The sequence below is a fragment of the Euleptes europaea genome, chromosome 2, assembly GCF_029931775.1.
Source record: "Euleptes europaea isolate rEulEur1 chromosome 2, rEulEur1.hap1, whole genome shotgun sequence".
NCBI classification, from domain to species: Eukaryota; Metazoa; Chordata; class Lepidosauria; order Squamata; family Sphaerodactylidae; genus Euleptes; species Euleptes europaea.
The window spans coordinates 104268409-104290131 of NC_079313.1; the positions used below are offsets into that span (position 1 = coordinate 104268409).

General features: G+C 43.4%; 1 protein-coding gene across 1 annotated transcript in view; it reads left to right on the forward strand.

Moving 5' to 3' along the window:
• The first annotated feature begins 3054 nt into the window (after positions 1-3054).
• CHD6 (chromodomain helicase DNA binding protein 6) overlaps positions 3055-21723 on the forward strand; it is a 95626-nt gene continuing 76957 nt past the window's right edge. Inside the window, exon 1 of the mRNA XM_056845579.1 lies at positions 3055-3114. Coding sequence (XP_056701557.1) covers positions 3082-3114 — 33 coding nt within the window. The 5' untranslated portion in view covers positions 3055-3081. The remainder of the gene's footprint in view (positions 3115-21723) is intronic.

Here is a 21723-nt window from a genome sequence, read left to right on the forward strand (position 1 = left end):
CAACACCCAGATGAAGAATGGCCATAACTTTCTGAATTTGGCAGAACGAGCCTGGTTCCTTACAGTCCAGGGGGTAGAACATAATGCCAACATAATGAAGGCTGAGAGGTCATGGTAACAGTGGAGAATGGCCATTCTAGATGTATAGGTTGTTAGTTGCATTGTGAACAGAGGTCTGATAATGCTTTTGAACTGCTTGATGTTAACTGGTCCTTGGGCAGTCAAATGGTAGTGATAGCATTTGTTGGTACAAACAGGAGGTGTTTTAAGTCAAGAAATGCTTTTAGAAGATGGGGCATTGTTTATTTATTTAGAGGATCTGTATCCTGCCTTTCTGCTATTAAAATGGCACACACGGTTGCCCACAGCATGTTTAAAACATTACACAATTGTAACACAAATTTAAGAATAAAATCAATAGAATCTCAAATCAGCAGCTCGAAGCAGAATAAACGCAATCCTCAAAACAGCAATAACACTTTGAAATAATAAAAGCAGCACATATTGTCACAAGCGAACCAAAGAATTACACCTGTGATGCCTGAAGGTGGTTATTGTTAGTGACGGTAGTTTGTGAATAGATTCTAAAACCTAATTGATGTGGGAAATCTTTCTCTCTTCAACCTTCTTAAGTCTTCTTGTTTCTTGGGTCAGCTGTTGTTAGTTTTTCCTTTTTTTTCTTAGAGATTCTTATTTTCTTTCCTCTCAGCTATGCAGAAACATAAGGAATGGTTTACTGAAAGGTTTGGGAGCTCATGATGCGGTAGTATTGTTGAAACTAAATAAATGTAGACCTAATAATTTCCTGGATGGGAAAGCATTATGCTACTCTGAGTTTTCTGAAAGAAAGAGCAATATATAAGCATAATATAATAAATACTATTATATAGTCAGTGCCATAGCATGCAATGTGTTTTCCAGTTAACATAGTAGCGTGTAATGTTCCTTTCTTTTTGTATTGCATTCATCTGGGTTGTTGAAACTAAGATACATTTTGCTGGCTTGTGCTTTCATTTTGGGACAATGGGAAATAGGTCCAGGTATTCAGAAATTTGAGGAAAGTTGGTGTACTGGATACTTACCTGTGTAGTTGCAGGCTACTGGCAAACACCTTTCCATGGATAGGATATTCATTGTTATGGTCAAAGACCAGCACAAATATAAAATATAATCAATCTTCCACAATAAAAGAATTATATACAATCATAAGCAAAATACATACTCTAATTAGTTAAAAAGCCTAAGGATACCTATGTATCTGCTATGAATAAATTGTGTTAACCTATATATGTATAAACCTACCACCTTTCTTGTTAGAGCGATTCTCTTCTTAATAGCTAGATAACAAATTTTTGCCATTACATAAGATACTGAAGCCTCCTTATTTTCAAGTAAGTATTTAATCAGGTCTAACAATTCACAATGCAGTACAATATTCGAAATTGATTCAACTGCATTAGGCGAACATGGGCAGTGCCTTTGCTCCATAGGCAAATGTTGAAACCTTCCATCTAAAACGGCAGAAGGTATAGCATCAAAGCGAGCTCTGCAGAAAGCCCATCTGTATTTGGCATGAGTAATAGTCAATAGGTAAGGGGCTGCAGAAAATCTTGAATATGGTTTCAATGCACTGTATAACTTTGGCAGTAATGATAGCTCGTTTTGGCTTTCAATATCCAATAGACATTGATGGACCAATGATTTTGCTTTCCTCAAACCCATCTCCAGGAGATATTCTGGGTCTAATCTGACAGTATATAATCTATTTATTATCCCAGAAGACCATTTTGGGTATGGGACCACTGCAGGTAGTAGAGGGTACAGGCCGTTATGATTTAAATGAATTCTCAGCCAGTAATTGATGGTTGTCAGCCAGATTTTTGTCTCTACCTTGCACAAACCGGCCTTGTGTCTGAGCACCAAGTTAGGTGTGCATTTAGGCACTTTAGAGCTCTAAGGAAGCCTTTCCATGTAGTTTACAGGTCCATGGGATAAGCATTTAAGCATTCCTGGTCATCTAAGAATAAAGCAGCATTGTTGTCTTTTAGCCCAGTCCTTGTGGGGGGTACTTATGCTGTTCTCTGGGATGGCATAGCCGCACTGCCTCTTGAGCGGCTTGCTGGGGTGCAGAAGCTAAAAAATAAAGTAAAATCTCCCAAGCCCCGTGAAACTCCTCCATAGAGTTTCACGGGACTACACTTGTCTTTTTTTGCAGGCATAACTCCACATCAGCATAAAGAGATGTTCCCAGGCTGAAAGGGGTTAGGGTTAGGGAGCGGCCTGGGAACACTCCTATTGACGCTGGCACAAAGCTTTGTGCTGGAAAAACACTGCCGGCGCACGAGCTTCACACTGCCACACTGCTCTCCTACACCAGCGTAAAGTGCCCCTCTGCCAGCTTCCGTGCCCACGTAGTCAGTGCAAGTGGCACTTAACACCGTCCTAGGGGGTCATGCCACCTCCTCAGCAGCTTCACTTCCCCTTCAGGATTGCTCAGTTCAATGTAGTGGTGCCTTCTCAAATTCATAGCCCAATTTAGGCCCCAGTCCCAAAATAATAGTCATACTAGTCTCTTTCAGCAAAATCAGCAAAGAATCATGTGGTCACTCCAGAACTGACAAACAACATTATGGTGCTCGCTTATGTTACTGCTATATATTTGTAAATCTTTAATTTTGCTTATTTTGCTTACTTTTCTTTATACCTCATTTTTCCTCCCCTATCGGGTCACTAAGCAGCTCCTCCATTGTATCCTCACAGCAACCAGCTATGGGGGTATGTTAGGCTGAGAGAGAGAGTGCCTGGTCTAAGGTGACCCCAGCAAGCTTCTGTGGTAGAGTGGGGATTTGAACCTGATTTTCCCAGATCCTAGTCTGAAACTAACCACCATATCATGCTGGCATGGTACTGCAGAACTCTTGGCTGGTGGAAGCTTTTACTTTTTGAGTAATATTTTTAAATAGACCCTTTGTATGACTGAGGCCTAGATTTTATATAAACATTATATAAACGTTTCCTCCAAGCATACCTTGTGTGAGCCTTTTGTTTTTATGTTTTGCAGAAATATACATCCCAAAATTGATGATAATGAAAATACAGAAGAAAGAAAAACAGGTTGGTGATCTTTTTCTTCTCCCAGAAAATCAGTGAATAAACATTGCCTTTGTGGTTTCGCAGTCCACTTCTAATATCTCCATTTGGATCTAAAAAGATTGGGCTCTGTTTTGCCATGTAATGAAGGAGAACTTCCTTAACAGTGTTTGTTTCTGTGAGAATCAGAATTCCCAAAGCTCTTTTTATAAATACTACCCTTAGCTGCAATCCCACCATAGCTTCCGAGAACTCTATTTGGATCATGGTAGAGTTAGCACTAAATAAACAGTTACTGTTGCTTAAATGCTGGATCATAAAAAGTGACTTCGAGCCAAAAACATTCAGTCAGTGAGGGGGGGAAAACCTGGACTTTAAGAGATAATTAGTTAATTAGTGAGGAGAAGTTGTAATGGGACTGAAAATAAAGGTCCCAGGTTCAATCCCCGACAGCATCTCCCGTTAAACGAATCAGGCAAGTAGCTGATGTGAAAGACCTTTACCTGAGACCCTGGAGAGCCGTTGCCAGTCTGAGTAGACAGTGCTGACTTTGATGGACCAAGGGTCTGATTCAGTATAAGGCAGCTTCATGTTTTCATGTGTTCAAAGGCAAGCTAGAAAGAGCCCCTCTCCCTTCCACCATGTAGGATCCGTTACTGCTTTTGAAATACTGATGCGGTTCGCCAAATGAGTATGCCTGCAAGATTGATGAATCAGTGACCACTGCATTTCCTGTGTGCATGGGGCAAACTGATTGTGGCCTGTGTGATAAAGGGATGGAGTTTGCCTTAATATATGGAAGCATCGTTTCATGGGTGAAATATGTTAGGTGGCATGGAACAAACCAATCTGCTCCACGTTGATTTGTGTCCTGGCTGCTATTAATGAGAATTTTAAAAAACTGAGCTTCTTAGAAAAGAAATAAATCTGCCCTCCTAAGTGTGAGCTGGAAAAAAAGCAACATTAGCTAACTCTCCCTAGGGTTGGGTTTAATGCCCATGGAAGTCAAGGAAGGAAATTTAGTTCAAGCCGTCTCATCTGGTGATCCTGGGTTGGATCCAAACTAAATTTCCACTAATGATAGGCATCCCATCAGCAAAACAGAACTTTCATGCCTCCTTCCCTCCAACTGCAGCTCATTGATCTCCCCAAAATGCTGCCAGCAGTGACATGAGAGGCAAATTGGGGGGTGGGGTGCAGTAGGGAAAGGGAGTTGGCAGAAATTATACCTCCTATTCTGTTCGTGGAAAATGTAATCTGGATCCAACCCCCTGCTTCTAAAGGGTCTTTCTCAGTATGAATTAGGTCCATTCTATCTTGGAGATCAGAGTACACCTAAACCTGTCCTAGTTAGGTTTTATGTGCTTATTTTGAAATTTCATATGGTCATGCAAGTCTTGAAGCTGAGTTGGGAGGAAGTAGGGGTTTAGTAAACCTCTTTAGGATCAAATTATATCTCAGTAACACATCTATAAACCCAGCAGATTGAGTAGACGGGTCAGATAGAAGGTATTTTTCTTAGGAAGAAAATACAGGAATTATAGTATATTATTTGGGCAATACCCTGTGCTCACATTTTAGGACATCCTGATGATTCTGTGCCTGGCTTTGGGCTCTGGAATTCAATAGAGACTGACACAATCTGTGTTTAGATGGTAATAGGAGACTACAGCATCTTCTCCTAAAATGAATAATAAAATTTCTTTTCCTGCCAAGTCCAGTGCCTTGCACAAACTCCGCCTATACTACAATTTGATGGTTCCAGTTTGATGGCTGTATCAGTAGACCTAGATTTTTTTGCTAAGGTTACTCAGATTTTGCAGCCAGAATAAATGATGCATTTGCATAGAGGACTCCACAAGCACAGTTGCCAATAGCGACCATATCTTTGATTCTGGTGACTGCCTGCCTCTGCCCCAGCATGAAGTGAGAGATGCCGCCCCTTCTCAGAGTTCTTTCCATAGCACAGAGAACGTGGAAGGTGGCTTTCCATTTACATTGGGCAGGGGGGAGAGAGAGGGAGACAAACCCTGCTTCTCCTCCCTCTCATCCCCGGTCTGTGGTTTGCCCAGAGGACTCTGATATGCTCAGAGGACTCTGGAAGGGTCTCATTTCTGGCCTTGTGCTAATCTCCAGAGGTTCTTAGAAGCTGTGCAAAGGCTCAATGTTTCTGAGTGTTTTTCATACTTAATGTGATCAGAGATGAGACTTGCCCCCCCCCCCCCAAGTGGAAATTAGGATGGGGCAAGGTCTGTCTATGACCTTGTGCTGAGCTTTAGACATGTTTGGGAGCAGCCAGACTTCTTGGAGCTTCCAAGAAGTTCACAAGTTCAGTGTACAGTCAGAGATCGGATTGTGTGTGCCAGAAGACAATAGAGAAGGGGCAGGTTTAGTGGTTTCTACGAATAATGACTAACAAAGGTCAACCAAAATCTGTTGTATATCATTTATTTTGCATAATTCTGTACCCAGAATTCAGATAATTTTGGATGACTTTGTGCAGAGACTGGCAGATTGTAGAGGTATTGGAGTCGTGACCAGGAGTAGCCATAGTTCATTGGCTAGAGCAAATGCTTTGCTTGTATGGGTCCTGGATTTAGTTCCTGATACCTCCACTTAACAGAATCTTGGGTAAGAAAGCTGCTTGTAGATACATCAGGCAGGTGTCACAAAGGCTTTTGGGATCTCAGCGTCCTCTGTCCACTGGTTCAGCCTTGCGCTCCCAAGTTGGCAGAAAAGCCAGGGTCTGGTATTCAAAATTCTTACATTCCAAACCCACTGGGAACAATGACCCCCCTCCCAGATTGGGATTTCTTCTTAATACAGGCCACCAACATCAAGAGAATTTATTTAGTTATCTGTGATTCTGGTTCACTTGAAAGGCCAAAAGTCTATATGCTTTCCTGTGCATGTTAGGTGAGAGTAATGCAGATGTTTTTCAAACCCCTCCCCCATCTCTCTTTCTCACTGTCTGCTTCTGGTTAGCATAAAGGAGCAGCTGGTGAAGCATAGATAGGATTTCTCTCAGCAATCAGTTCATGCCCAAAGAGCAAGGTTATAATAGAACTTTAGTAGCTAAACGTATATGCTAGAAAGCACTGATAACTTGGGAATGATCAGTAGACAGACCGTTTTAGGCAGAATGCTAGAAAGAAATATTAAAAAGTATTTTGCTAACTTATTGCATTCTTACAGACATCCTCTATGTTCCACTTCTTAGGAATGGACCCAAGATGGAGCATCTGTTCTTGATATCAGAGTCTGTTCTCCAATCCAGGCTAACATTTTTAATAGATTTTTCTGGAGTCTAGAAGTTCCCTTTCTAAAAGTTTCTCTCCAAGCCTGACTCTTGAGTGCCTGTGTTATTCTGAGAGAACATTTATCCTTGCATAATAGCAGGTACTGGACTAGATGGACCTTTGGCTTGATGGCGTATAGAGTGAGTCCTTACATAATAGTACACCCCTCCACCCCCCACCCCGCCTGAGACCTGGTTGTTGCATGTGGATCTTGTTCAAGCCCTACTTTTTGCCTTATTGAGAAATTACTTTCAGCTTGCGGATTCTGTATCGTTGCCCTTGGTGTATTCTTCCTGATGTGCTTTGGGGCTGAGACTCTCAAGATCAATGCTTTACGTTAAAACCTGTTTTCATTTCCCCTGTAATGTAAGATAAATTAAATGCTATTGAAGCCCTGGCTAGATTTGTATTTACATCACATCCTTCTCCTTATTAACAATTTCCAGTGAGGTGTTTTGGTGCAAGTATCATTGATGGGCTGTGAAATATGTTGCCTTCTCTGTGGATGTGAGGGTGTGTACCTTGAAAGAGGAAAAGGACAAGTTATCAGAATTTTTGCAGGGGGGATAAAAATGAATGGTTCTGTTTTAAACCCGCAACAGCCAAAATAGTTGTCGAAGCCTAAATATTTCCTTCACAGGAAGTAGCAGATTAGCTGTTGTCTTCCCCATTCCCCAAAATGATACAGAATGTTCTAGAACTAGTGTGGGAAATACTTAAATGAATTTCAGGAGTTTGTGCTACAAGATGTAATACTGGATAGAGGAATCATTGTCTCCTGCTCTATCTTCAGAGTGTTAGTATCTTTTGAAAGATTTACTCCCTCCACCCCTGCAAAGAGCAAAGGGTATTCTTGTTCCACTGGTTTTTCTCCCATTTGCTGACTTACTGGTGGGGGGGGGGTGAATACGAAGAGGAGAGTATGTTCAAAACAGCATAACTGGTTATGCCTCAGGGACCTGACACTTCCAACTTTCTGTATAGCTATAGAAATAATAAAGAGCTTTGTCCACTCCATTTGGGGCTAGCGCAGGAACCTGTATGGATTTTTAGAAGCTGACAGACCATCAGAGGATTAGAAGGGAAAAGGTTTATTAGATTTGAAGTGTTGGCTGCTGTTTGCTTTGGGTAGTTCTTTAACAGATGCTAGTAGCTCTGTTGTGTGTGATCTCTGTATTCTCGCTAGTTGTTCACCTATAAATCCAGAAATCTTGGGGGTTAAACTTAAAGAAGGGAAGTAATTCAGATTTCCTTATTGTATTGCTCTGCTGTTAGATATTTATGTAGCATCAGAGTGCAAGACACTATACAATAATGAGCTTAGCTCTAGCTGAGAATGGGAAGAAAGATGCCCATGTTCATTTTGGTATGATGCATTTAAATCTGAAAGTTGATACCCCAAATTTGGCAGATCAAAGGGCATTGTGTGGAAGTGAGCTCAGTCTGTAGCCAGAGCAAGGCCACATTTCAGCTAAGAAAGGCTGCAAACCTCAGCAAATTTCATTGAAATCAGTAGAAATTACCTCTGTGTAACTGTCTGTAAAAGAAAAACACCCTTCCAAATGGCAACAGTTGCAGAAGATAAAAAAGATGGAGCTGAGAACTTAGCCTACCTTTCTCACCTCTGTATATTTTTACGTGTTACACACCCATGCCTCTTCCAAGCAGGGCTACATGCACTTAGCAGTTCTGTGCCCATATGCATATAAATTGATAGTGTGCAATATCCTGAGAATCCTGAGAATCTCAGTTTACAACAAAATGAGGTTTCTGCATAGCTGTTTGCTCCACCCATTCTGTAGAAGCAGAATAAGTTACTCAAAAGAAATGTGTATATGCACATTTGCATAGTTTAAGCAGATCACAAAATTCAGCTTCTCTTAGTGCAGAATTTTTCCTTACTTGCTGTCATTTACTTGTCACTTACTTGCTGTTTAAGAGAGCTGTGACTGGCCCAAGGTCACCCAGTTGGTTTCATGTGGAGGAGTGGGGAAACCAACCCAGTTCACCAGATTAGCCTCCACTGCTCATTTGGAGGAGAGGGGAATCAGATCCGGTTCTCCAGATCAGAGTCCACCGTTCCAAAACCACCGCTCTTAACCACTGCACCATGCTGGCTCTCATCTCATGAATCATGCCTTTTGTTTCCAGGCTGGCAGTGGATGAAAAAAATATTCAAAGATAAACCAGTCATGTCATATATTCTAGTAGCAAAAGTGTGGCCCTATCTGTGGATATCTAAATCTTCAGATTGGGACCAAACAGAAGAAAGTGGATACTTCTGCAAATTTGGGACGCCCAGGTTTGTAGAAAAATCTGAAACTAAAAAAAGTGTGTGTGTGTGTGTGTGTGTGGGGGGGTTAATCCCCCCCCAAAAAAACAAAAATGTTGTCTGAGCAAGTGCAGACAATACTCTTACCTCCTCCTCCTCTGTCAGTGGTCCTGGTTTTGGGGGGGGGGGAGCCTAGCTGGGCCCAGCAGCAGTGATGGGGGGAGCCCCAGTGGGTTTGCTCTCTGGGCTGCCCACTGAGAGCTGTGATGGTGGGGAGGGAAGCCTCAGCGGGCCCTCTGGGAGCCGTGCCAGTCTTTCAGCTGACAACAGCGATGGTGGGGGATGGTGGTGAAAGAAACTGCATTGGGCCCTGCAGCGGCAGTTAGGGTGGGGAGGTGTCCAGGAGCTGCAGCAGACAGCAGTGGGGGTACAAGGCTAAGAGAGGGAAGAGATTCCCCCCCCCCCACAAGTATTGCAGGTCTCCACTTTTGTTTAAATAATTGCAAGATGTTAATATGAGGGGTTAGTTTTGCTTTACTTTTTAAAAGTCACTGGATGAGCACTTCTGCACGATTGGCCAGAACACATGTTCACAAAATGGTTTGTGTATTTGGTGGGAATTTGCACGGTTACCACTCATTGCATTCATTGACACATATCCTATGGCTAACAATTGTGCACGAAAGTTCCATGCAGTGATATGGAATTTGATATTTAGGGAATTATTGCATTTCCACAGCTGCACAACACTGCACGTCTATAGTGCAAAAAGCAGGGAAATTTATAGCAGGCAGAGGGCCATGAAACTGGATATGGTACCTGTACTATAACTCTGAGAATTGCTGGGGTTATCAGGAGGAGTCTGGCCAACATGATATAGCCCAGTTGGCTGTGGGCCAGAGTTTGGCATCTAGGTCAGATGTGCTTCATTTCTTATGGCTCTCTTAAGTGCGTGGCTGTTGCTACAAGAGCTGATAGCAGCAAATCTGTGACAGGGCCTAGGGCAGCAAAGAGGTTGTGGGAGAAACAGGCCGGGCAGTTACGGCTTGAAATCTCTAGGAAGTCTTTGCTGGCTGACCGTGGGTCATAAACAGAATGGATGGAGCTTGGGGCTGACCTGACAACAGATAATATAACCTCTTCCTCACCTTGCCCTTCTCATTGCCATCCCTAAATATGCTGCCCACTTGATCTTCTCTGCCCACTCTTCTTTCTGTCGACAGACTTCCTTGTAGAAGTCACTATAGCTTCTCTTTGTTTTGTCCATTGTTCTTTCATCCCTTCTTGTCTTAATAGATCCTATCTTTTTTAATTTACTTACACTTTCCAGTCCTTGGGAAACAATCTCTTTGAACTCAGCATCTTCCAACTCTTCCCTCTGGCCCTTTTCACTAGCTGCACCTTGATATTGGGATAGCCTTTTTGTTTTGAAGAAGGGCTAAAGATCCAGATGATTTCTTTGACTTCCTTCTACTGCTGTCTTCTACTTTTCCTCTTTGTTTTACATTTAAAGTGTAAGTAAGCCTTTGGGCACTGTCTTACCTTGCTTTAATCTTTCATTTGTGTCTCATGTTTCAGATACTATTATACACCTATGTGTACTTTGCAGGAGGGAGCACTTTAAACGTACTTTTTCTGACCCAGGCTAGGTTCTAAAAGAGGGATTTGTGCTAACAGATGAAAAACATTGGTTGGATCCAGTGCTGCCCTTCTGTTGGCATAAGTAACCTGCTACTAGTGAAAAGGACATATCTGTGAGCAGTTAACGTTTGCTCTGAGAGAGGTTCATCATATCCTACATAACCTTCTGTTAGCACTCAGCAATCACACTGGTGCAGCTCTTACTGTCTTGGCCACCTTAACTGATATTTCCTGTTTGATCTAGTGACCTATGGTGCACTTGTTTCCCATGTTCCTATCTGAACCAGGAAAATTGATTCCTAAGGTTGTGGTACCAGCATGTACTGGTTTCTTCTTATGAATAGGGTTGCCAAACCTCAAGATGGGGTTTGGAGTTCTCATGGAATCACAACTGATCTCCAGACTTCAGAGATCAGTACCTCTGGAGGAAATGGCAGCTTCAGAGGGTAGACTCTCTGTCATCACATCCTTACTCTCCCCAGATACCACCCCCAAATCTATAGGATTTCCCAAGGTGGACTTGGCAACCGTGCCTCTGTCACTGTGCTGCACTGAGAAGGGGGAAGGGAAAGAAGTAACCCTCTCCTTGCTCTTTGGTTCACTTATGGAGGAAACTGGAAGGATGATTTGGTGTGGTGTAGTGGTTTGGAGTGGTGATCTGGAGAACCGGGTTTGATTCCCCACTCCTCCACATGAGTGGCGGAGGCTAATCTGCTGAACTGGATTTGTTTCCCCACTCCTACACATGAAGCCAGCTGGGTGACCTTGGGCAAGTTACAGCTCTGTTAGAGCTCTCAGCCCCACCTACCTCACAGGGTGGTGTCTGTTGAGGGGAAGGGAAGGTGATTGTAAGCCGGTTTGAGTCTCCCTTAAGTGGTAGAGAAAGTCGGCATCTAAAAACCAACTCTTCTTCTTCTCTTCCGCTCTGAGCACAGCACAACACAGGAGGCTACCAGCGCATGCTGGTACCGCAACCCCCAGGAATCAGCTTTCTGAAGGTTGGGCGGACTGCTCAGGGGATGTGAAGGTGGGAAAGATCCACAGTCCTAGTGCCCAGAGTAACAACATCCCTCACTGTTTTCTGCTTAAGAAACAGACCATAGTGTAACTCCCACTAACCATTACCATATTTTTGTTGATGGTGGGATCCAATACCGTGGCTTGCCGGGAATGGGGGCGGGCTATAAATATGAAGAAGTAAATAAATTTTGGGGAGCCTTTCTTTTCTTTTTGCTGCGGAATTTTTTGCTGCAGAAAATACAAACCAAACAACACTTTGTCTCTCTGCAAATGCTCAGTGAAGAAGAAAGAAAGCAAAGCTCTGGATGTCTACGAGTCTGTCTCTTCTGTGTTGGGAAACAGCATGCAATTTGTAATATGAATGGCAGACTGGGTGCATTTTGCTTCCATGGTATGCACAGCTGAGGTGCGCTGTGTATACCAGATTAGTCTCTGTGCTGGAAGAAGTGACATCTCTTTGTTATTTATTGTAGGGTTTCATGGCGATAAACAAGGGCTGTTGTACATATTTTTAAGGTCTTTCAGGGGTGATAGGTTGCAGGCTTGGAGTGGAGTTCATTGGGGTGATGTTGGGTTAATTAAATTTTAGTGGCCTTTTTAACTGCATTCTGAACCTGCCTAAAAAGCACTGTAAATCTACAAAATACATGTGCAAACACCAAAAAAGTAGGTCGTATCCTTGAGACCTCCTAACCTTGACAGTTTGTATTGCTCTTGCAGTGGCTTCTGGTGGGCAGCAGGGACACATTCCCTTCCATCCAGCTGTAGATATACTTAAATTCCCACCATTCTTTGTGATGTGCCTGAACAAGAACATATTTCATGAAGCTGAACAAGCTTCAGATCCTGGGTCTCTGCTTTAATGGGACCAAATAGCTTGGTTAGGCAGTATTGAAAGAAGAGGAATAGAAGGCTTATTATTATATTTTCCCAGAGAGAGTTTGATAGACCTGAGGTCTAGCCAGTGAACTTCCATGGCTAAGTGGGAATTGCAGCTTGGGTTTCCCAGATCCTAGTCCCAACTCTCTAACCACTGTATCACTTACCAAGGCTCTGCTAGTGGTCCCGCAGTATGTCTGGTTTCAGATGTGTTTGTGTTCAGGAACCAAGTTTCTTGACAGCATCTGCATTCAGGTTGTTGTTGGTATGTTGTTCTCTGAGATGCAGAGTAGTTTGGAAGGCTACATTTCATAAGACTGTTGTGTGTGGTTTTTCTTTTGCTGTAGAACCAAAGGTAAATACTGATAATTCTTTCAATTGTTAGATTCATTTTAAAAAATTAAAGCAAGCTTATGGTACACCTGCTCGATCTTATAGCTGGTGTCTGATTTAAATATGATGCTGGCAAGGCAAAAGCATGTGCGGGACTTTGCACTCTCACAGCATCTCGTTTAAAGTGGCCACTACCTGTTTCAAAGCAACTAGGTGTTTTTAGAAAACCAGAGGTCAGTAGACTACATGAGTGTTACACTGGTGTGCTAACAAAGTCCATGTGACTGCTTTGCATGGGTAGCAGCTCAGTGTAAATGAGGCGCTGGATGAGGGCCAAGTGGTGTGGGTAAGTTCCTTTGCCTCACCAGCATCATGCTTACATCAGGCTTAGGGGTGGTGTATTTGGAGTAGATACCAAATCCCCCCTCGAAGAAGAAGGGAAAAAAAGGAGGGGGTGTGTTAGTGAAAGGCAGTGGTCTGTGCAAGTTGCTAAGTAGATTAGAATTTCAAATGCCACAACCAGACATGGGGAGGATGTATGTTTGAGTAGAACTTCAGATGTTAATGTAATTAGAAGATGAAGTTGGTGCTGGGAAGTATAATCTTAAACGGGTAATGAATGAAATGGCAATTCTATCCCAGCATCTTTGCTTTTTCTTTCCAGCAGGGGGCCTGAGGTATTCCAGTTATGAGGCTGCTGTGCAGAGCGTCAGACTAGCGTCAGGGAGGTTCATTATAGTGACTGTGTCAAATGTGTTAGGACAGTGTGTTATGTTCTTCCTTTTTGATTTTTGGGCAGAAAGTGTGGGTATAAGTTTTTAAAAAGCCTTAATGTTGAAGTAATTCCAACAAAAAACATTCCACTTGTTCTTTTCATTATGGAAGGACAGTATATAGGCATTCCTTGTTTTATTGTGCTTCGGTTAATTGTGCTTCACAGATATTGCATTTTCGAGCAAGTCTATCGGCGCCATTTTCCCAACAGCATGTGCTCACATTGTGTCTCTATCTCATTTTGGTAATTCTCGCAATATTTCAAACTTTTTCATTATTATTATAGTACATTGGTTTTTTAGACATAATGCTATTGCACACTTAATAGACTACAGTGTAGTGTAAACATAACTTTTATGTGCACTGGGAAACAAATAATAATAATAATAAAAAAATCAAGCGACTCGCTTTTTTGCAGTGGTCTGGAACTGAATGCAGTATCTCCGAGGTATACTTGAATACTGTGTATCATATTCAAAATATAGAATGGTGCATGCATGCAAAAAAGAAAAAGTTGTACAGTTTTGTTTTGAGAACGTTTTTTAAAAAAATTCTTGGCCTGGTCTCTATATACAGGTGAGAACGTAGTGGTAGCATGAATGGCACTATTTTAGGTGGAAACTGGTAGATTTCAGTTTTGAATGCTCCTGTACTTTAAAAAATCTCCTGCAAATGGAAAAACAGCTCAGCTGGGCGGGGGTGGGGGGGCGCTCTGTCCTAGATTTTTTTTACTACTGTGCTGTTTTTTACTATTTGCAAGGAGTTCTGTTATCACCAACCTAAGATTGAAGTAGTATGGCCTATTCTACCACCTCAGCACATTATTAGCTCATTCTCGGCTCAGAGGGACAAAGGGCATCTTCAAGATGGGTGTTTCCTTTTCCTCTTAGCTCGGGAGGCAGGATTAAATATTTAAATTTTTCTTGACTTCTGAGGGTAAACGCCCCCTATAGCCAGTTCTATTTCCTGCCTTGATCGGGAGAGCAGCCCTTTGCAGCTCTCAGCTATTAGGATTAGAAATTCCAAGCTTTACTAATAAATTGCTTACCTAACAAACTCTATTTCTTCTACTGTTCTGTCTCTTATTATTCTCTCTCCTATCCTTTCGTGAGGGAATAGGAGGGATCAATTCTTAGTTATTAGGATCCTTCCCGCCAAAACAAAATGGCGGACCGGCAGGACGATAACTTTATCGCCTCAACAGATTTGGATCCAAGCCTCTTAATGGCTTTACCACAGCCATCCGAGGCTAATATGCCCTCCACCAGTCAACTTGCTGACTTGGGGGCTAAACCTAAAAGAAAAGGGAGTTCCAGCAGCGGAGGCAAGCGAAAGAGCGCCGTCTCGGCCAGCAACAAGCGTGTAAAACGCCTCATCGCCTCCGCTCGCTCTTCAGCCGCGCCGTCGCAAGGCGGACAAATGCTCGCGACAGCAAGCGGCCCGGGGAACACAGCGGCATCGGTCGCTCCCTCTGGCAAAATTCTCCTGGGGCGCACTAAGGAGGCTGGCGGCTCGCCATTAGCCCGTACTACCCCAGAGTCTGACGCAGGGATTACAGCGGTGGCGTCCGCTCCTCCTGCGCAACTTATACAAAAACAAACACAAGAGGCTAGCGGCTCGCATTTGCCTCATGGAGCTTCGTCCGTGGGCGTCTCGCCCCTTTTTCACGGACCTGAAGCCTCAACGGAGACACCGGCTACCGGTAGGACCTTCTCCCCCACCCTTGCAGGATGGCGGGCTAGCTCTTTTGAGGGCAGAGTTCTCCTCAATTATAAAGGACTCCTTTGCAGAGGTTTTAAGAGCTGTTCAGCCTCCCCCCCGCCTCCTTTGTACTTCCAGCAAATGCAAGGATTACAACAGTCCCAAACCTATTCCCACATGGGAGACCAGGTCAACCGGGCAACTATTAATAATGAGCCCAATACCTTTGGGGACGGTAGATGGCCAACCAAGGCGGCACTAAAGGACAGTTCTGGGCAACAGACTGCACAGGGAGAGGAGGGGGATGATTCTATGTCTTCTACAGGGGACAAATATGAGAGAGAAGAAGGGGAGTTCAGCTCCGATGGGGAAGATATTGTGGAGCAGCCTAAACAATCCAGAGTTTTTAATGCAGAGGAATTTCCTCTATTACTTACAAAAACCTTGGCTGCTCTTGATCTCTCAGATAATTCTGAAACACCAGACTCTCAAACCAAAAAAGGGTCAAGAGAGTTTTTTCATATGCATGAGACACCAGACAAAGTAGTTCCAGTGCCTGAGTATTTTTTGTCCCTTATGAAATCAGAATGGGAGAAGCCCATGGCCTCCAAGCAATGGCCTATACACTCAAAGAAGTTTTATAATCTAGATCAAACCGCCTCAGAAATACTCAAAGTCCCTCTGGTGGAATCACCAGTCACTGCACTACACACATCAGACATTGTTACAGAAGAGGGGCAGGCCTTGATCAGAGATCAGGCTGACAGAAAGGCAGAGCTGGCCTGCAAGAAATCTCACGAGGCCTCCGCCTTGGCAATCAAAGCGTCAGTGACCTCAGCACTGGTTTCCAGAGCAGCAATGATCTGGGCCAGAAAATTAACACAACTCATTCCCCAAGAGGAAAAACAGGCATGTGAAGGGGTCTCTCGTCTCTTAAGGGCGGTATCCTTTCTGGCCGATTCTACATTAGACACAATGACATATGCGGCTAGAGCCTTAGGTACCACAACAGCGGCTAGGAGAGCACTTTGGCTCCGCCCTTGGCAGGTAGAGCACCGCTGTAAATCAGTGTTAATGGGTTATCCCTATCAAGGGAAACGCCTATTTGGTGATAAACTGGACTCCATATTAGTGGAAACCAAAGACAAGAAAAAAGCCTTGCCTAAATACTTGAACAAAGATAACAAAGGTTCTTCCAATACATCCACCTTTCGATCCTATCATACATTGCAAAGATATAGACCAGATCACCGTCGGAACCAATGGACTCAGAGCCGTGGTTCCTTTCGGAGAGGGGGAAGATTCAGCAGAGGGTCAAAATTCCCAACCTTCCAAGGAGACAAAGGGAATAAACACAACAGACAACCAAAACAGTGACGCCAACACCCTGCCTGTGGGAGGAAGGCTAACACTGTTTCACCCACAATGGTCTTCCTCCCAGCCGGACCAGTGGGTGATGGACACAATAACACACGGTTACAAGATAGAGTTTTCCCGCATACCTCCAAACAGATTAATGATCTCGCCAGCATCCAAAAACAAGGACAAGCTGCTCAGAACCTCAACAGCAATCCAACACTTGTTAGACATCAATGCGATAGAGATAGTGCCTCTATTGGAACGCTCATTGGGAGTCTATTCAGTGTTCTTTACAGTTCCCAAGAGAGATGGAGGATGGAGAGCCATCCTAGACTTAAAATTCCTGAACAGATTTATCCCCTTGAGGCGATTCAGAATGGAGACACTAAAGTCAGTCGGGAGGCACTACGACCTATGGACTTCCTAACCTCCATAGATCTAACAGAAGCATATTTACATATTCTTATGCACCCGCATCATCGACGCTTTCTGAGGTTCTTATACCGGGACATACACTACCAGTTCAGAGCCCTCACTTTCAGACTAACATCAGCACCGAGAGTATTTACCAAAGTTCTAATCACCCTGGTGGCAAGCTTGCGCAAAAAAGGGATAAGGATATATCCTTATCTCGACGACATACTGATTTGTGCGGACTCAATCCAACAAAGCATACTTCATACAAACATGGTCTTAGACACACTGACAACACACGGATTTGTAATAAATTACAAAAAGAGCAAACTGAACCCCTCTCAGAGATTGACACACCTAGGGGTGGAAATAGATACGCAACAAAACAAACTCTTTCTCACAAAAGAAAAAATCCTACTCATCTCCACACTAGCAAGGAAGGCATACTCTTCCCGGTCGTGCAAGCTAATGTCCCTCGCCAAATTACAGGGACACATGGTAGCATGCATACCAACTGTTCAGTGGGCACGCCTACATGCGAGGCCTCTACAGTGGCTACTCAGACTGTACCAAGGAGACATACAAAAGAAAAGAGACAAAAATGTCCTTCTTTCCAGAGTGGCCAAAAACAGCCTGATATGGTGGTCAAACCAACACAACCTGTCAAAGGGCCTCAGATTCATATTCCCCGTTCCAGAGCAACTATACACAGATGCTTGCACGACGGGGTGGGGGGGCGACCTTTCACAAACACATAGCGCAGGGCACCTGGTCCCCCCAGGAACAAAAATTACACATAAACGCTCTAGAAATCAGAGCAATATTCAAAGCTCTACAGAGTTTCAAACATCTGGTCAAGGGAAAAGACATCTTAATCAGAACAGACAATGTGGCCGCAAAGGCACATTTAAACAAACGGGGGATCCAGATCCTCAACGCTACACAAGGAAGCACTATCGATTCTACAGTGGGCAGAGGTCAATCTAATGTCTCTCTCTGAGGAGCACATACAGGGAATCACAAATACACAAGCAGATTGGCTCAGCAGGGAGACAATACACGAGGCGGAATGGGCACTTCACCCAGATGTTTTCCGCAGCATCACACTAAGGTTTGGGACACCATTAGTGGATCTGTTTGCCACCAAAGCAAACCACCAGATTCCGAGATACTACTCCAGGTACATACAGGTAGGAGCCGAGCAGACGGATGCACTGACGGCACCCTGGCCCAAGGGCCTGTTATATGCATTCCCGCCATTACTACTCATTCCGAGAGTACTGAGAAGAATACAGTCACTGAAGGCGCATGTACTCCTAATAGCGCCACATTGGCCCAGGCGGCCATGGTTCCCTACACTGATACAGCTCTTGAACAACAGGACCTGGAGATTACCAGTAAGACAAGACCTTCTCATTCAGGGTCCAGTTTGCCATCCCGATCCAGGATGGTACAAAATGACCGTTTGGGAATTGAACGCAGGAGATTGTCCAAGCTAGGTTACACTGAAGACATTATTAACACCATTCTGGCGGCACGGAGACCCTCAACACAGAGGATCTATAATTCAACTTGGAAAGCATTCGCTAGATGGTGTAGGCGCAAGAAATTCAATCCGATCAAACCTCACACAATAGGTATCCTTTCATTTCTTCAGGAGGGTCACAAAATGGGTTTGACTATCTCCACCCTAAAAAGACAGCTGGCAGCAATAGCCACTATTGTACCACGAGTAGCAGGCTACAGGGTTACAAAGCATCCTCACATAGCATCATTCCTTAAAGGGATATCTCAAATCTCTCCACCGGTTAAACATAGATTTCCCACATGGAGCCTGCATACCGTGCTAACAGCACTCACAAAGCCACCCTTTGAGCCTCTGACACAGGTGAGCTTAAAATGGTTGAGAATGAAAGTTCTCTTTCTCACAGCCATAACATCAGCTCGCAGAGTCTCGGAGTTAGGAGCACTGTCAACTCGTCCGGGTCTTATAATTTTCCACAAGGACAAGGTGATTTTGAGACATGACCATTCCTTTATACCCAAATGTAACACCAAATTTCATAGAGGGCAGGACATAGTTCTTCCATCCTTTTGTCCCGATCCAAAGACACCTATAGAGAAGTCGTGGCATTCATTAGACCTATGTAGAGCATTACATGTCTACATATCCAGAACAGAATCCATTAGATCTTCAGAGTCACTATTTATAAACATTTCACAACCAAAAAAGGGTAAACCAATGTCCAGAGCTTCTATCAGCCGCACTATCTCACAATGCATTAAAACGGCTTACACGGAAAGTAAACTGCCTATACCTGGGGGCATAACTGCTCATTCCGTTAGAAGCATGGCCACCTCGACGGCTTTCGACAGACAGGCGTCCGTAGATGAAATCTGCAAGGCGGCCACATGGTCGTCCGTGTCTACATTCGTAAGACACTACAAATTGAACATTTACTCGTCCGCTGAAGCAGCTTTTGGCAGACGAGTCCTGCAAAGTGTATTAGAGGACGTCTAACCCTCCCTGGGCGGGGACTGCTCTGGTATGTCCCATCTTGAAGATGCCCTTTGTCCCTCTGAGCCGAGAAAGAGCCTTGGCTACTTACCGTGAAGGCTTCTTCTGCTCAGAGGGACGAAGGGCATCTTGCCCTCCCAGACGTCCATCTCATGTTTGAGTTTTCAGTTTTCTAACAGTTCAATACAGTTCCACATTCAGCTACACAAACTGATAGTTCATTAAGATAGATGTTTTTTAATTACTGTTAGTAACACACCAGAGAGAATCTGGGGTCAATAGAATGTTGTTTAACTTTTCTGTCAGCATTTATCTACTAATCTTATAAGGCTTGGAAAGTATTTACCTGGCTATAGGGGGCGTTTACCCTCAGAAGTCAAGAAAAAATTAAATATTTAATCCTGCCTCCCGAGCTAAGAGGAAAAGGAAACACCCATCTTGAAGATGCCCTTCGTCCCTCTGAGCAGAAGTAGCCTTCACGGTAAGTAGCCAAGGCTCTTTCTTCTGCACACTAGACCAAAGTTCGAAAGAGGGAAAGAGGGAAAGAAAAAAAGATAATGCAAATTGGGTTTATCCCAGTATAGATGGGCTACTGATTACTAATTCTCGATCCCCGGCCCGAGCAATGTGCGGCTGTCCTCGACCAGGGCCAGGGGCTTTTCGGCCCTGGCCCCGGCCTGGTGGAATGCTCTCCCGAATAACAGGGCCTGTAAGACAAAGCTATTCTGCCAGGCCTATGGTTGAGGACGGCCGCAGGTGAGATTAAGTAAGATCTGTGCTGGCCTCCCTACTCCCCACCCTCAGTTTATGACCTATTTGAGGGTGGATAGCCGAACCGATTATATGCTATGGTTGGCCTTACCTGCTACAGTATGCACTATATACGGCGACTATCTTTTACATTAATCGGTTGATTGTGGTTTAATGGTTTTATATATTTTATTGTTATATTGGAAATTTTGGTGTTGTAACCCGCCCTGAGCCCGGCCTCGCCGGAGGTGGACAGGCTAGAAATACAAAAATAAATAAATGAATAAATGTTCAGAAATTGGCACGACACAATCTTACGTTCCACTGGTTCTCGTAGGTTACCCGGGCTGTGTAACCGTGGTCTTGGTATTTTTTTTACCACGGTTACACAGCCCGGATAACCTACGAGAACCAATGAACTCTGACCGTGAAAGCCTTCGACAATATTATGTTCCACTATTCAGTCTTTTAAGGCCTTACAATAAAAATTATACATAAAGTCAGCCAATGTTCTAGTAACTTAAGAAAATTAACAAATCAGTAGGATCAGAGGATAGCAACAGCAAAAAATTGATAGTCTTATGGTTGCTCCTATATGCAACACAGAACTTTATCAAAATTTGTAAAACAGCTAAAGACACTTTCTGAGAAGGGGATACAGAATTATCTGCTGTCAAATAGATTGGTCAATTGCTTGAGAGATGTGACAACTTTTCTCTTTATAGTGTCAAGGAAAAATTAAATTTCATTTCCCCTTTTTAAAGTGTGAAGTGGTTGATGGATAGCCAGTGGTTGTTAAATCTAGGGAAAGGAAACTAAAATGTGTAAAAATTCAAGTGTGCAGGCTTATAATGTTGATTCAAAGAAGACAGTAGATTTTAGCCTTCTTTGCAGGTAATTTGAGATGCATTTTGCAGTATATTCCACTGATCTGAAATTACATGTTTAAGGCCATTAAGTGTGGCACATGCATCTCACGGAACATGGTTTTTCCAAACTAATTTTGCAGGTGTAGCGAATCATGATCAGTGTGGTGTCTGGAGCAAGGCTCAAATAAATACAAAATCATTCTGGGCTTCATCCCTGTTTCAAGTCAGTCAGTTTCTTTGGAAACAGTTTTGGTTATTTTTACAAGTCTGAGAATGGCCAGATGCAGCAGCATGTGTTCTTTTTCCTAGGATTTTACTATATGGCTGAAGATAGCTATGCTAATCCATGCCAGGAGCCAAGAGTCTTTCTCCTTCCTGAAATTGGCAGGTGTGCCTTGCCTCAACTAAATACTCTTTGAGCTCCTTCGATGTAATGTTTTCCTCCGTAGAAGTACGTTTGGAATGATGCCCATGGAAGCATACAGCACTTGGAAAATGTTACACTGAATTTGAAAATAGACATGGACTTTCCAGAAAAGATTTTTTTAATGCAGGATTTGGCAGGAATCTAGCTTCTTTCTCCTACATGTTTCCTATTAAGTTCTTGTGGTCATTCATTTCAGTACATCATTTTTCACTTGCATTCATAGGAATAATTCCAGAAGTGCTACTACTTGTTTTTCTTCTGTTACATCTCTCCTGTCTGGTAGGAATGTGTGGTCATCAGGGTTGAGCTTATATTTGCTAGTCTCCCTTCCGTTTCCACAGATCTGTGTTGATTCTAAGAATGCCCTTGATTAACTT